This window comes from Phalacrocorax aristotelis, chromosome 2 (assembly GCF_949628215.1).
Source record: "Phalacrocorax aristotelis chromosome 2, bGulAri2.1, whole genome shotgun sequence".
Taxonomy (NCBI): domain Eukaryota; kingdom Metazoa; phylum Chordata; class Aves; order Suliformes; family Phalacrocoracidae; genus Phalacrocorax; species Phalacrocorax aristotelis.
The window spans coordinates 51,737,692-51,750,330 of NC_134277.1; the positions used below are offsets into that span (position 1 = coordinate 51,737,692).

Below are 12,639 nucleotides of genomic sequence, written 5' to 3' on the forward strand. Positions count from 1 at the left end.
CACGAGCAAGTGAATCTTAGGGGTGATCCAAATTTTTTTTAATAATTGCCTCTCTTAATAATTGCTTCTGTTGTCTGCCTCTTGTTTAATGTAGAAAATATGACATGATCACTAGAAATAAAAAAAAAGTGTTATGAATTTTGAGAAACCTTTGTCTTTATAAGCAAACTCAGTTGATTCTGCTCGCTGTTTCCAAGGTAGCCTTGCGAGGCTGTCTCTGGCAAGTTATTAAAAACAGGTGCTCTTCTTCAGGTCAGTTATTTTTCAGGGAATCACTTCTGATCCATGAGTCTTCCTGCTGGAGACAGGGAAAATGTTAATGGCCTGAAGTAGAGGCGAGCTCAAGAATTGTTATGGTATTATTTTGTACACATGGGGCATTTCAAGAGGGCTAATGGTTTCTTCATTAGCCCGCCAGCTTTTGGGTAGCCATCTTGCCTTCGTTGGTAGTCTTCAGATCTTGAATTTGCTTCCTTTTTCTTTCTCTCTTCCTTGTTAATTTTTGAACATCTAAGATAGAAAAATGTAATTTTAAATAGATCACTGCAGTTATGCAACACTTTAATTTTGAGCCACTTACACAGTATGCCACGTCCTTAAAATCAAATATTAATGAATTCTGTAATAAATTATGCTACCAATTCTGAGCCTCTACTAGCTGGAAATAAATTGATGCTGTGCAAAATGTTCAGTCTTGATAGACATCCTGAATATCAAGAACTAAATCCAATCCAGGGGAGTGGGAGCGGGAGAAGCAGGTCCTTCAGGTAAAGAAAGAATCTTAGTTTGATCACGGGAGGACAGAGAGGCATTTTGAAGCTTTGTGCTTTCAGCCGTGTGTGGCAGAAGAGCTGGTCTTTCAGCACACCCTTGGCCTGCCACCATCTCCTGTGAGTTCAGACCTGGGTTCCCATGTTCTGGCCCCAAAATACTGGGCTGAATGTCAAAGCCTGTAATCAGGCAGACTCAGGGAATCAAGATACACTATGATTTTTGCATCCGTAGATTACAGTAGGATGACTTTCCAGAATTAAACTTTAGGAAAGCCCATGAGGGTTATGAGTTGTGCTATGATACCTTAACATTAGCTCAGGTTCTTTAAATACTGTACACTCTTGAAGTCTTCAGGATCTGTCCCTCTTGCTTGGTCCTTACACAACATAACTTGATATGGAAGAGATTTGGTGTACATAGTCTGTGTCCATCCTGCAGCCTTCACCTTCACAGTCACTTTCATAGTTGGAAATACTACTGGTGCCAGCCCCACTGAAGTTGTGCTGCTGGGGTACTGGGTCTGAACATCTTGAAGGGGTGGGCGAGAGTGACAGAATGAACCTCACTCTCTCAACAAAAACCCAGGGGGATGTCGCTTCCATGTAGCGTTACCGGCTCTTCCTTTCAGTCCTGCCAAACTTACCTGCAACTCCAGTTAGAGGGGAGAATGCCTGTCAAAATAACTTGTGACTTTTCACATCCTTGTTGTTTAGTAATAAATACAGAACATGTTTAGAGTCCAGATGCTGTTCTGAAAAAAATATTCAAGAATTACAGTCTTTAACCAGGAAGAATGTAGCATTTGGTATTTGCAGATGTTTTTCCCCTATGCTACAGAAAGTGCAGCACCTTGAAGGAACTGTCTTATACAGGGTTGATTTTGTGGGTTTTGTTTTTTTGGGTTTGTTTTTTTTTTGGATGGCTTTCAATGTGCTTTTATCATCATAACAGAAGTTCTTAGTGACTCACGCTATAAAAGCAGCAATCTGTTAATGAGGCATTTACTTTCAAATGCTTGAAATGCCATCTTGAGTGGTTTTAAGTATTAAGTTGTGATAATATAAATGCACTGTACTTTAACAATTATCTGTATTTAAATTCCCACTCTGAATTTTTGAAACTATATTTTAGCATCCATCAGCCCCTAAATACATGAAGCCTATTTGTATTTGAAGGCTGAAATTCTGGGCCCTTGTTCCTGAAAAATGTTATCCTGAGAGAATTTAATCAAATAATCTAATCTCTAGGACTGGAATTCTGCCTTTCATCATTTAGTTGGGGCCTCTTGTCAGTGATGATATTTGCTTCCAAGTTTTGTAAATTCTTGAACTCTCAGAATATGTTCCCATGCCTCCATGATCAAAACAGTCATTTGCAGTGCAGATAATAGAGTTTTGGCCCACAAGGTAAAGAAAATAAATTGATGCTTATGTAGTCATACTGTGGTGGTACTGCAGAGCCCTAGGAGAGCCTCCAGCATAAAACCCCAAAAAGCACAGCAGGCAGATGTAGTAGATATTCACAAACTAGCAAAGCAAGAAAGGCCACCATACTGTGTCACAGCATGCCTTCAACATAGAGGCCAATGTGATGTTGGACTGAGCAGTCGATTTAATTAAAGACAATTGCAAATAACAAGAAAACTCTGTTAAACCATCAGAACACCTGCATAAGAGTGCCCTAAATCTTCGCAACTTCTCCCCTACTCTCACCATCCTATTGCTCTCCTGATGGCATCCTTATGTAAGAACAATTTGTTGGGTTTTCATTTTGTTTGTCAGATGATGATCCCATGAATACCCAGGGGTGGTGTTTTGCCTGTTCCTAGCCCCATTATCCTACCTATCTTTCACTTTGTGTTGCGGCTCATTCAGGAGAGGGATATTAACATGCTGTCCCCCATTATGTGCGTTAAATGAACATTGCATTGCAAATGCAAAGTTGTTTTAATTCTTGCACATCACAGCGATTTCCACTTTAGAACTTGCTTTCATATATTGCCTTTCTTCAGAAAGCTGCTTCACTATTACCTGTGAGGCTTTTGTAGATGACATAAGCTACAGCACTTGCTAGATTTTTAGCTACATCAGGCGCTGTACTGGCAAACCCATCTTTTCCACACATGGTGAGGTTGTTGCTTCTTTTGAAAGGCATCTTGCAACAGCCCGTGCACTGTGGTGCTGTCAGAAACATATGTCTCATAATAAAGATTTATGTGCTGTGTATATATGTCAGCCCAGACTGTTTGTGTGCTCTGCTAATACAGTGACTAAGTCGTCAGAACCATAATGTTCAAAGCCCATATTGTCTCTTTCCATTTGTCCTTTTGGTGTGGTATCTGTGTTTCCTGTTTCTTAGCCAGTTATCTCAGAGCTAGTTAACTTATTTTAAATGAGTGCAGATTCCCACCCCCGGTATTTCATTCCTTATCTTCCATGCAAATCAAGGTCTGTGAAACCACATTAGTCCGCTTCTGAACATGGCAGATGCAAGGAAATGCCCTGTGACTTCCTTAGTCCGTGTATCCTGGTAGCTATTACCACTCTGCAATATGTTTTTAAAAATCTGTAATTTGATTAAATAGTGAATACCTGGTTAAGGTACTTAGGGTTTTGGGGTTTTTTAATGACTACTTAAAATGGTTGACTCAGAATCAAAAGCATTAAATGAGCACATAATGGTGAATTCTCCCTAAAGAGTCCATGTAAAAAGTAGCCTGAGGGGTGAACTCTGTTTTCTGTCATACAGAGATAAATTGAGGGGAACTCTACTGAAGTGAATGAAAGTAGCTTCCATTAAAATCGGCATAATGATAGCAGAAAAAAAATCTTGTAATAGATGCTGCTATCAAAATCTTAACTTTCTTTTTCTACTTTCTGACACACAGAAATGTTTTGCTGCTTATTCCAGCTTTACCATTTCCAAAATATTGGCTTCATTGTAAGGAATGAGTCCCACAGAGTATCTTTGTGGGGTCCTTGCTCAAGGACTGCAGATGGCTTTAAACTGACTATAATTGAGAAAGGTAAATGATAATGGTCAACTTGCACAAGAAAAAGCAGACACAAAAAACATCTAAAAGAGGTAGTGATGGAGCTTTGTTCTGCTATGGATTTGCTACTGGCTTAGTGTTTCACCAAATGATAGTATGGTTGAAGTTGGAAGGGTCCTCTGGAGCAAAACTTGTCCAACACCCCTTACTCAAGCAGGGCCACCTAGAGCCAGATGCCCAGGACCATCCCAAGGATGGAGACTTCCACCTCTCTGGGCAACCTGTACCAGTGGTCGGTCACCCTCACAGTGAAAATATTCCAAGCACAGAAATAAGAAACTTGATCTATATCTTAAGTGACCATTATAATGCTCTCCCAATACAAACAATGAGGCTGAAAGAGTTGAAATGATCATTGTCTGCAGAAGAAGGAGCACAGCCACTAGACATGGGAAAGCAGTATTGCCCCAAGATTTCACCTGAACACTCTCTGCAACTCTGGACTTGATATTGCAGTGAAGTATGCAGAAGTGCTCCTGAACCATGGAAAAACACTGGATAGGAGGCTTAATGATGCCTGTTACATACTGTGTCTGGCAACTGGGTAAACTGATCACTCACCAAAAAATTATTTCATAATCCATCCTTTCCCTCTTCTCAACTGTGAAAGAAAATGGATTAGGAAAAGGTTTCCAAAGATTTTGAGTGATGGGAGCAGGTGTCCACAGACGCCCAGAGAGTTTCAGGAAGCTTTTCATGGTGAAAAGTTTGGGTGCTGCAGGATGCCTACTGAGGTTGGTTCCCTGTAGGCACCCTGCTGGCACCTACCTGAACAGCATGGCATTGCTAGGCAGGATGGAGAAGAGAGGTTGTCTTGGCTGTTGAAAGGGTCTATGCTTTCTGGCAGGTCTAGGGGTGAGAAGGGGGCTGTGCAACTGCCTGAGGGTGTTTGGCAAAGAGCACTAAGTTACTGAGAGATCAAATTTCTCTTACATATTCATAGCACCTGATCAAAAGCTTTACAGGGAAGGAGGAAATGCACTGTGTGTTTTGTTCTGAAACACGTTGCCAGAAAGATGACTGAGCTACCTGACAAGTTTTAGGAAATATTAAATAAGTTCATATGCGATTGTGTTTTTGTGAAGTTCCATTTCTAGGGCAGAGGTGTTTTGCTTCTACCCATACTGTCAAGCAATAAAAACTTGGATAATCAAAAGGTTATATTAAATAAAAACAAAAGAAACAAACAAAAATCCACCCCAAACTTAACTTTTTCTTTTTTGTCTCTGTGACTTCCTCCTCCCTGTGTGTTGGTTTCTGAGTCTTTAAGGTATTTAAGGTATAATTGGGTCATACTTTCCAGTTTTCTCAGTACAGTTCCCAAATTGCAAAAATCCTATCGACTTAAAAGGAAATCGCTATTTCCGCCATAATCTTTCTTCAGAGTAGTGGGGTATGAGGTTCTCAGGTGATCCACTGATTCCAGACATGGGGGCTAAATGAAATACTGAATGTCATACAGGTGGGCAGCATTCTCTCTAAGCATACGTTGCACGTCTGTTTTATTGCACATGGTTGATAGCACATAGATGAGTGTACTGTGTGGCCAGGATCAACCCACCAATATAGGACAGGTATTGTAGATTGTTTTTGTTTGTTGGGTGGGTTTTGTTTGGTACCCTCCCCCCCCCCCCCCCCCCCGAAGATCCCTAAATAGTTAGAGTACTCAAGTGTGTGATAAAGCTTCAGAATTTCCCAGTGTGTCTTCAAAAAGGCTCTGCAAGTGCGATTTTTACCATTTAACTTTATACTGAGACGTGGTTAGGATTTGAAGGTGTAAATTAGGCAACTGGTGTGGTAACAGTGAATATGCTCCTGATTTTACATGGGTTTGTAATAATAACTGTAAACCATGCTTTGATTTCTGTAAGATCTTAATTTATGCCAGAACTAAAATAAGCTTGATAAATTCACTCTCTTACTTGTATGAACACCATTTGGTATATTGTGCAGACTCTACTACTGACAGTATTAGGGCTAAGAAAGCCTAGAAGAGAAGTAAATGTGATTGTTATTAATTTAGGATTCAAATAAGATGAATTCACTCTATCTGCTGTATTACTGTAATTATGTACTGTATTAGTATATTGACAGTATACTGCATCTTGCTCAAAATTACATATTATTTTCTTCCATTTTCAAGCAGTTGATTCATCTGCAAATTCATAAACTAATGCAACAGATTTCCCCAGAATACCCACAGTGTCTCTGCTTCCTTTCAGAAATGCATTATAGGGTTAGAGGGAAGCTGTGAATGTGGAACTTGCACAGACTTCCACCAGAGGACTAGACCCAAATCTTTGCAGAGTCAACCTCTTCTGGACCCAGATGATTAAAGCATTTGGTTCCACTTACTCGTGTTAAACATTGTTTGCCATCTGTGTCCTACTAATAATACATTTTTGCAATAGATGTTAAAATAGAAAATGCAGTATTGAAGAAAAAAAAACACAATTACGTATGTAAATACCACTGGACTCTGACATCTTTAAAATAGCTTACATTTCTTTCAACTAAATGACCTTTTCTGATTTTTTTAATGTTTGAGGGAGGCCTGCAGGTTGTCATGCCTGAAGATATTTGTCACTGTGTATCCTATTTCTCACTTGACAGTCTTCCCTCAGGCTTTGCATCCTTATTAACTGAGCTGGTCATGCTGTTTGCAGCCTCGCTGGTAACCCAGAGTTGCAGTGATGACTGGGAGGGAAGAACCTTCTCATGGTGCTGGTAGTACTGTGGTGCTCCATAATGCTCTGCACTTACACAGAGTCTCTCTGCCCAAACAAACTTCTTTTCACAACTGGAGAGCAATCACCCACTGGGCTTGTAGATTAATTTTATCAACAGGCACATACCAGATCATTAGTTTAGGCTTGTGGCTTGATCTCATGCTTCTCCTAGTCTCTTCTAACAAGTGGAAATGCTTAATAAATAGTTAATGAAGTGAAAATGGGATTAAAAAATGAAAGTAATGCTATGAAGTGTCAAAGGCATGTTGTTGTTTAAATGTGTTAGTAGTTGGAGGAGACACTTTCCCAAATTGCCTTTTCAAGCTTTTTTCTCTCTAATTTCTGATTACTCTTTCCCCTCTTCATTTTAAAATCCCGTTTTTTATTACAGTTTGTATGTAGTTTATTAGATGCTCAGCAGATAGTTTACAACTCTAAATTTTACACTGATAGTACAACTGCAAAATTTTGTTTGTGCTTTAGGATGTAAAACCAGAAAAATAACATTCCTCAGCTGGTCCTGTCAAAGCAGAATATTTGAGGGAATGAATCTTTGTTTCTGGCTGTGCAGGCACAGTGCTCGTTAATGAGGCCAAAGGCAGAACAACCCACCTAGTAACCCATTAACAGGGCTTTGTAGCCTTTCTGTTTATGAGGAAGCATCACTAATGACCCATTAGGTTCGAAAACTATGCAGAGCGCCATTCGCCTCTGGGCTTTCCCAAAAGAAGGCTAGTAGGGCATCTGGAGAGTCTGCTGACTTTCATGTGTCAGGCCCTATATCTGTTAGTGCTAGCATCTACGGACGATGGACAAAGGTTTCTTGAATTCTCAACGTCTGTGGAAATGGGGCCGATATGTTTTGTTGCTTTGTCACAAAAATGCAGATTGTGAGAAGAAGTTGGGAGTCCTTCAAATTCATACAGAAAGAGAGGCAGGAGAGTTGCTGTCTCTTAATACTGCATTTTTAACAGTTTGTTACAAATGTTTCCTGCATATCTGATAATGAATTGTAATGGACTCTAATTATGGCGTGAAAATGTGCTGTATTTTGATTTGAAATACATTCCTAGTTAGTTAAGTGTAAATTTGAATGCTATAACAACAAAATGGTGGCTGATTTACACATCTGGTTTAATTTTCCATTCTGAAATAAGGTGAAGGTGAGATTTTATTTTAAAGTTTGGAGAGGACTTTTATTTACAAAGTCACTGACTTCTGTAAATTCTACCTTTTGATTTTTTCACAATTGGTCCGTTAGTGGAAGCTTTGTGTCTTGTTTACTTAGGTCTCTAGACTTGAGCATCTCCTTCCAGTACTGCTGTTAGCAGCTCCTTCAACACAGGGTATAAAGTTTGCATTCCCTGATAGAAAGCTCATGGTGTGACATGGCATATTACTGCTTTTAAAAACCAGCTTGTGTGTTAGTAGCACCTCAGTTGGGTGATAGCGGCATATGAATCCCAGCTCGGTTCTCAAAGCCACTGGTTGCCCTATTGACACCGGTGGGGCTTGAAGCACTCTGGGTTTGGGTCTGGGAGTGGTGCAGGCTGGAGTGTTATTTATTAACAGCTACGAGGCGTTTGCACTGACATTGAGATGTTTCTTAAAATTTGTTTTTTGTGCAAGGTGAGGTGACATGAGATGCTGGTTTTGCACAAGGTGAGAATGTGGAACAGTATCGTCCCGGCTGACAAACCTGAAAATGTTGAGCTTTTAACCAGTGGGGTTTGGCTTTTAAAAATAAATGTCTGGATGGGTTTAAATCAGTGAACTAATTGATACTCTGATTGTTCTTGAGTATTTTCCCCACTTAATGGTGATGAGATAATATTTTGTTTAAGCAAAACACCATCAGTCCCTGCCATTACCAGTTTTGCTTATCAGGAGTGAGGAAACTCTTAGTTTTGTTTTTAAGTTTCCTATAATTTTTTCCTTACTTTTAAAGGTGGATAGGCTTCACTAAGCAGCAGTGTTGCCAGACGCCACAACTACTGAAGGAAGCAAATTAGCATACAGTATGTTAATTTGTTTTCCCTGTCCTTCAGTCACAGTGAGGAGAGCCTAAATATTTCAGTGACTGGGACTTTGGATTCCCGCTCCTTGCTACACAACAACAACAAAAGCTATTTATAGCAATAACAGTTAGCAGCGATACAGCAGCCTCAGACAGCTATAGGCAGCGTCTCACCATGACCACAAATGTTAACTGCTTTTGCACTGAATGCCACTGTGTAAACAAAGAGCACTGAGAAATAAAGATCAAAGCAAAACCAAAAGAAAGATTTTTTTATTGCTATGTTTTACTTTGCTGGCAGACCAGAGCAAAGGTTTTCTGAACATTTAAAAGATGAAAAAGGTGAAGAATCCCAGAAGCGATTTATCTTGAAGCGAGATAACTCTAGTATTGATAAAGAAGACAATCAGGTTGGTTCTCGGTTCGAGAGTTGCTGAAATTTGTTCTGTTTTTGAAGGTGGGCTGACTGATGTTATTGTTGTTCTTTTGTTGTTGCTCTCCTCCTCCTCCCCTGCCCTCTGCCCCCTCCCTGCCTCCTCTGGCGTACGTACCACCGTGGGTAGCATCGAGCCCCGGCGTGGCCGCTTCAGCCATGGCAGTGTGTGGGTTTGCATGGGTGGTTTGCTTGGCGCAGGACTTGCTGCATGCCCACGGGAGGGGGAATGCCAGCGGCTCCGGGCTGCGTGGAAGGCTGTGTCAGTCGCATTTCTCAGTGTCTTGCCTAACTATGGCAGTCGTTCGCTCCCTACAGCTTCCTCCTTCTGTTGTACTCATTCAGAGTTGGATTTCAGTATGGACTGATGATAAACTGATGTAGCTCAAAAAGGAGAGGGGAAAAAAAAATTTGAAAAAAACCCAAAACAAAACCAAAACAAAAAAACACACACCAAACAAACATGTGATGGTGAGGCCAGGTTGATTTTTTTTTTTTTTTAAAAGCCATGCTAAATTAAGTTTTTACAGAATAAAGATGTTTCCTCTTTTAGTTCCTTCCCTCCTCCTGTGCCCTCACCACCTTTTACTGTCTGTGTAACTTACTTGCTTGTCATGCATGTACTGTGGCAGACGTTCCCCTTCTGTGTTGCCTGTGCCATAACACTACCTTACCTTAGGTGAGCTCGATGAGTAGGGGAGTGCCAGGGAAATGTGTGTGTTTGTGCTTCCTTTAAAAGCGGGTGTTGTGCTGTTTCAATCCAATGCAAGCTGTGTACGTGGAATATATTTAAAAAAAAATAAAACAAAAAAGGGTTTTGACATGAATTGCTTTTATGAGGAAATTCTCACAGGTAAGAAGACAGTATATGCTTTCTTTGCTTAGGTTTTACTTGTGGAGGAACCTGCCAGTGAGTCTCTCGTTTCCACTCTCCTTCATTGTTTCAGTAAAGGACTGATTTTTCTGTTCTCTTTTCTTTTTTTTCCCCTTTTTTTCCTTGGCTCTCAGTTGTACATAGTAGCCTTGCCAGTTATGCTGCATCTGAGGTGGCTTCAAAAACAAACCCCAAGCATTTTCAGGGTGTGGTGAACATGGGGATCAGCCAAAGGAAAGCAGCATGACCTATCGCAAGTATTGGGGTGCAGGGGGAGAAGGAGCAGTACTTGAAAGCCAATTGCCAATGAAACATTTCCTGCTGGGAGTCCTCTTCTCCTCTCCACCCTCCCATGGCACAGCCATTTCCTGCACTGCGTTTTACTGAGAGGCACAAATGGCCCTTTTTTCCCAGTGAAACTGAAGTTGAGGGTTCCTTATGGTGTAGAAATGGTTAAAACTGTCACACCCAATATTTGGGACTTTTTGTACACGTAGACTTTGGGTTCCTTCTAGGGTTTGCAGTTTAGCTCTTGAAGCCTACTTTTCCTCTATTCTTCCTCAGTTTCATAGGGAGTGCAGCACTGCCTGCCCTCCTGCTCCTTGCAGCTGGTAGGATTGTCGAGAAATCTTAGCAGTCAAGAGCAATGGCACTTAGGTTTGGGGTGAAAACACCCGATTTTAGGACGGCGGGTCCACAAAAGCCGTGCAGAAAGCCTCATTTCAGCCACTCGCTCTACAAAGCCGCGTGCAGTATCTACTGGAAACCCTCAGGTGCCCAGTCTTGCTGGGCACTTCGTGCAGGAATGACAGCTATCGTTTTCATGCTTCATTTGTTTAAGTGAACATTTATTATTCTCAGCTGACAGTTACTTAACGGCAGTTTTTAACAGCTCAACTTATATAACCCTCCTGGTTTTCTTTCTGCTCAGCAAAACAGAATTCTTCCATTTAGAGATGACAGACGAAGTAAATCAATTGAAGAGAGAGAAGAGGAGTATCAGAGAGTGAGGGAGAGAATATTTGCACAAGATGTGAGTAGTTGTTTTAATTGCCTCTTTAGTGCCATACCTTCGCCGGTAGTCAGACAGTCTTGCTCCCCTCCGACACGAACACCGCAGCTGGACTTGCCCTCTGGAGCTGGAGGTGACAGGGAAGGGCGATTGGTGCAGAGGGTCTGAGAGGAGCTTGAGTGGTGCAGAGGCTGGCTTCTGGAGCAGGAGGTGACAAGAGTTGCAGGTAGAAGGGTAGAGGAGAGATCAGGCCCAGCATGTTGTCTGGGGAGTGCTTATCCCTTTTCTTTGAATATTTGTGTGATATAGGTCTCCTTTTTTCCTTCTCTTTTGCCAGCCAAAGAGCAGTGATTTAAATGGACACTCTCAATAATTTCCAATAGCCATGTTATTTCATATTCGTTTCGGGCTGGATCGAATTTTGCAAGTGTCCGTCTGCAGAGCCTCCTCAGGATTTTGTTTCTTTGGGCGGGTGCTGTAGCACTAAGATGCTAACAACAAAGAAAAGCCAGACATTAAACATGGAGTTGCCTGGGCTTTTTGAAATGACTGATTAAGGAACTGTATTTCTGACATCCGAAAGAGTTGGTCACATTGTTGATAACTTTATTCTGAAAGGAATAAAATAAAATAGGCATTATAATCCCTGCCTTGCCAAAAAATCAGAACTTGTACAGTGAGCTAGAGGAAAACATTTAAATATGAAACATCTGTGAGCAATATCTCATGTTCCTGAAAAAGGAAGAAAAAAAAATTTTGCTATAATACTGTAATGACAGGGTCCTAAAAAGGAAAAAAAGAAAAAAGTCAACATTTTATTGTTTTATCTCACATCTCAGTGCGGGAGCTCTGGCACTTAGAGGAATATGGGAATAAACCCAATTAAAACTATTACCGAAAATCATATTTGGCAGTGTCCTTTTAAATTAAAACTGTTCATTTGTTTCAGGGCTAATAGTACTATTTTAGATATCATTTTTTTTTTCTCTGGTTTTGGAGTTGCACACATCCAAGTTACTTCTCTTTAGCAGAATACACTGTATAGTTTTAAGGTTTGTGTTGTCTCATTTGTGATAAGTAACTTTGCTTGTTTACAAGTAGCTTTCAACTGCTAAATGTTTTTAGCCTGGCTTTCCCTTTCTTGATTGAGACAATTCCAGTAAAAGCAGAGGCCCTTTAGTTTACGTTTTGCTTTCAGCATGTGGGTCTGATGTAAAAACTGTCACGGTGTATACGGTACAGTTAGAGAGTTGTTCTTTGCAACCTGTCTCCTGTATGGAAGTTGCTGTTTCTGGCTTATTGCAAAGGAGCTTGTACAAAACAAAAAAAAACTTTGGGTTTTGAAGCAAGATTCAAATGAGGCAAAATGGTGTTAAAAAATACCATATGGAAAGTTGTTGCCAGAATAATGCAGTTTGTATCGCAAGCAGCAGCTAGAAATGCCAGGCTGGGAAAAGGAGGTGGCTGGAAAATCGTGCTGAAACTTGCTCCACAATGTGCTGCTGTTTTTATCTCTAGATACTTGTGTTTTAAAGACAGGCAAGCGGCGAGCATTTTAATTGCTTGCCACAGGAGGTTGTTGTGGTCCATTGGGTTAGCATCTCTGAGCGGCAAGACCTAAGTAGCAGCGTGGTTTGTGGCAGGCGTTTTAAATGGATTGGGAGTGAGCATTTTTAAAGATCAGCAACGTTAGATATCTCTCCCTCTCTCTCTCATATCCACTCATTTGCTCTCTCTCTCTGCTGTTG

At 40.8% G+C, this 12,639-nt stretch overlaps 1 protein-coding gene across 16 annotated transcripts in view; it reads left to right on the forward strand.

Annotated features, from left to right (window-relative positions):
• The window catches only part of ARPP21 (cAMP regulated phosphoprotein 21), a 203,048-nt gene that overhangs the window by 115,527 nt on the left and 74,882 nt on the right, over positions 1–12,639 (forward strand). For 13 of the 16 annotated variants that reach the window (XM_075083549.1, XM_075083542.1, XM_075083544.1 and 10 more), the window contains 2 exons: positions 8,874–8,982; positions 10,811–10,912. The exons of 1 other annotated variant lie outside the window; for it this stretch is intronic. In XM_075083549.1, coding sequence (XP_074939650.1) covers positions 8,874–8,982; positions 10,811–10,912 — 211 coding nt within the window. The remainder of the gene's footprint in view (positions 1–8,873; positions 8,983–10,810; positions 10,913–12,639) is intronic. 2 more of the 16 variants (XM_075083554.1, XM_075083555.1) reach the window with 1 other exon arrangement.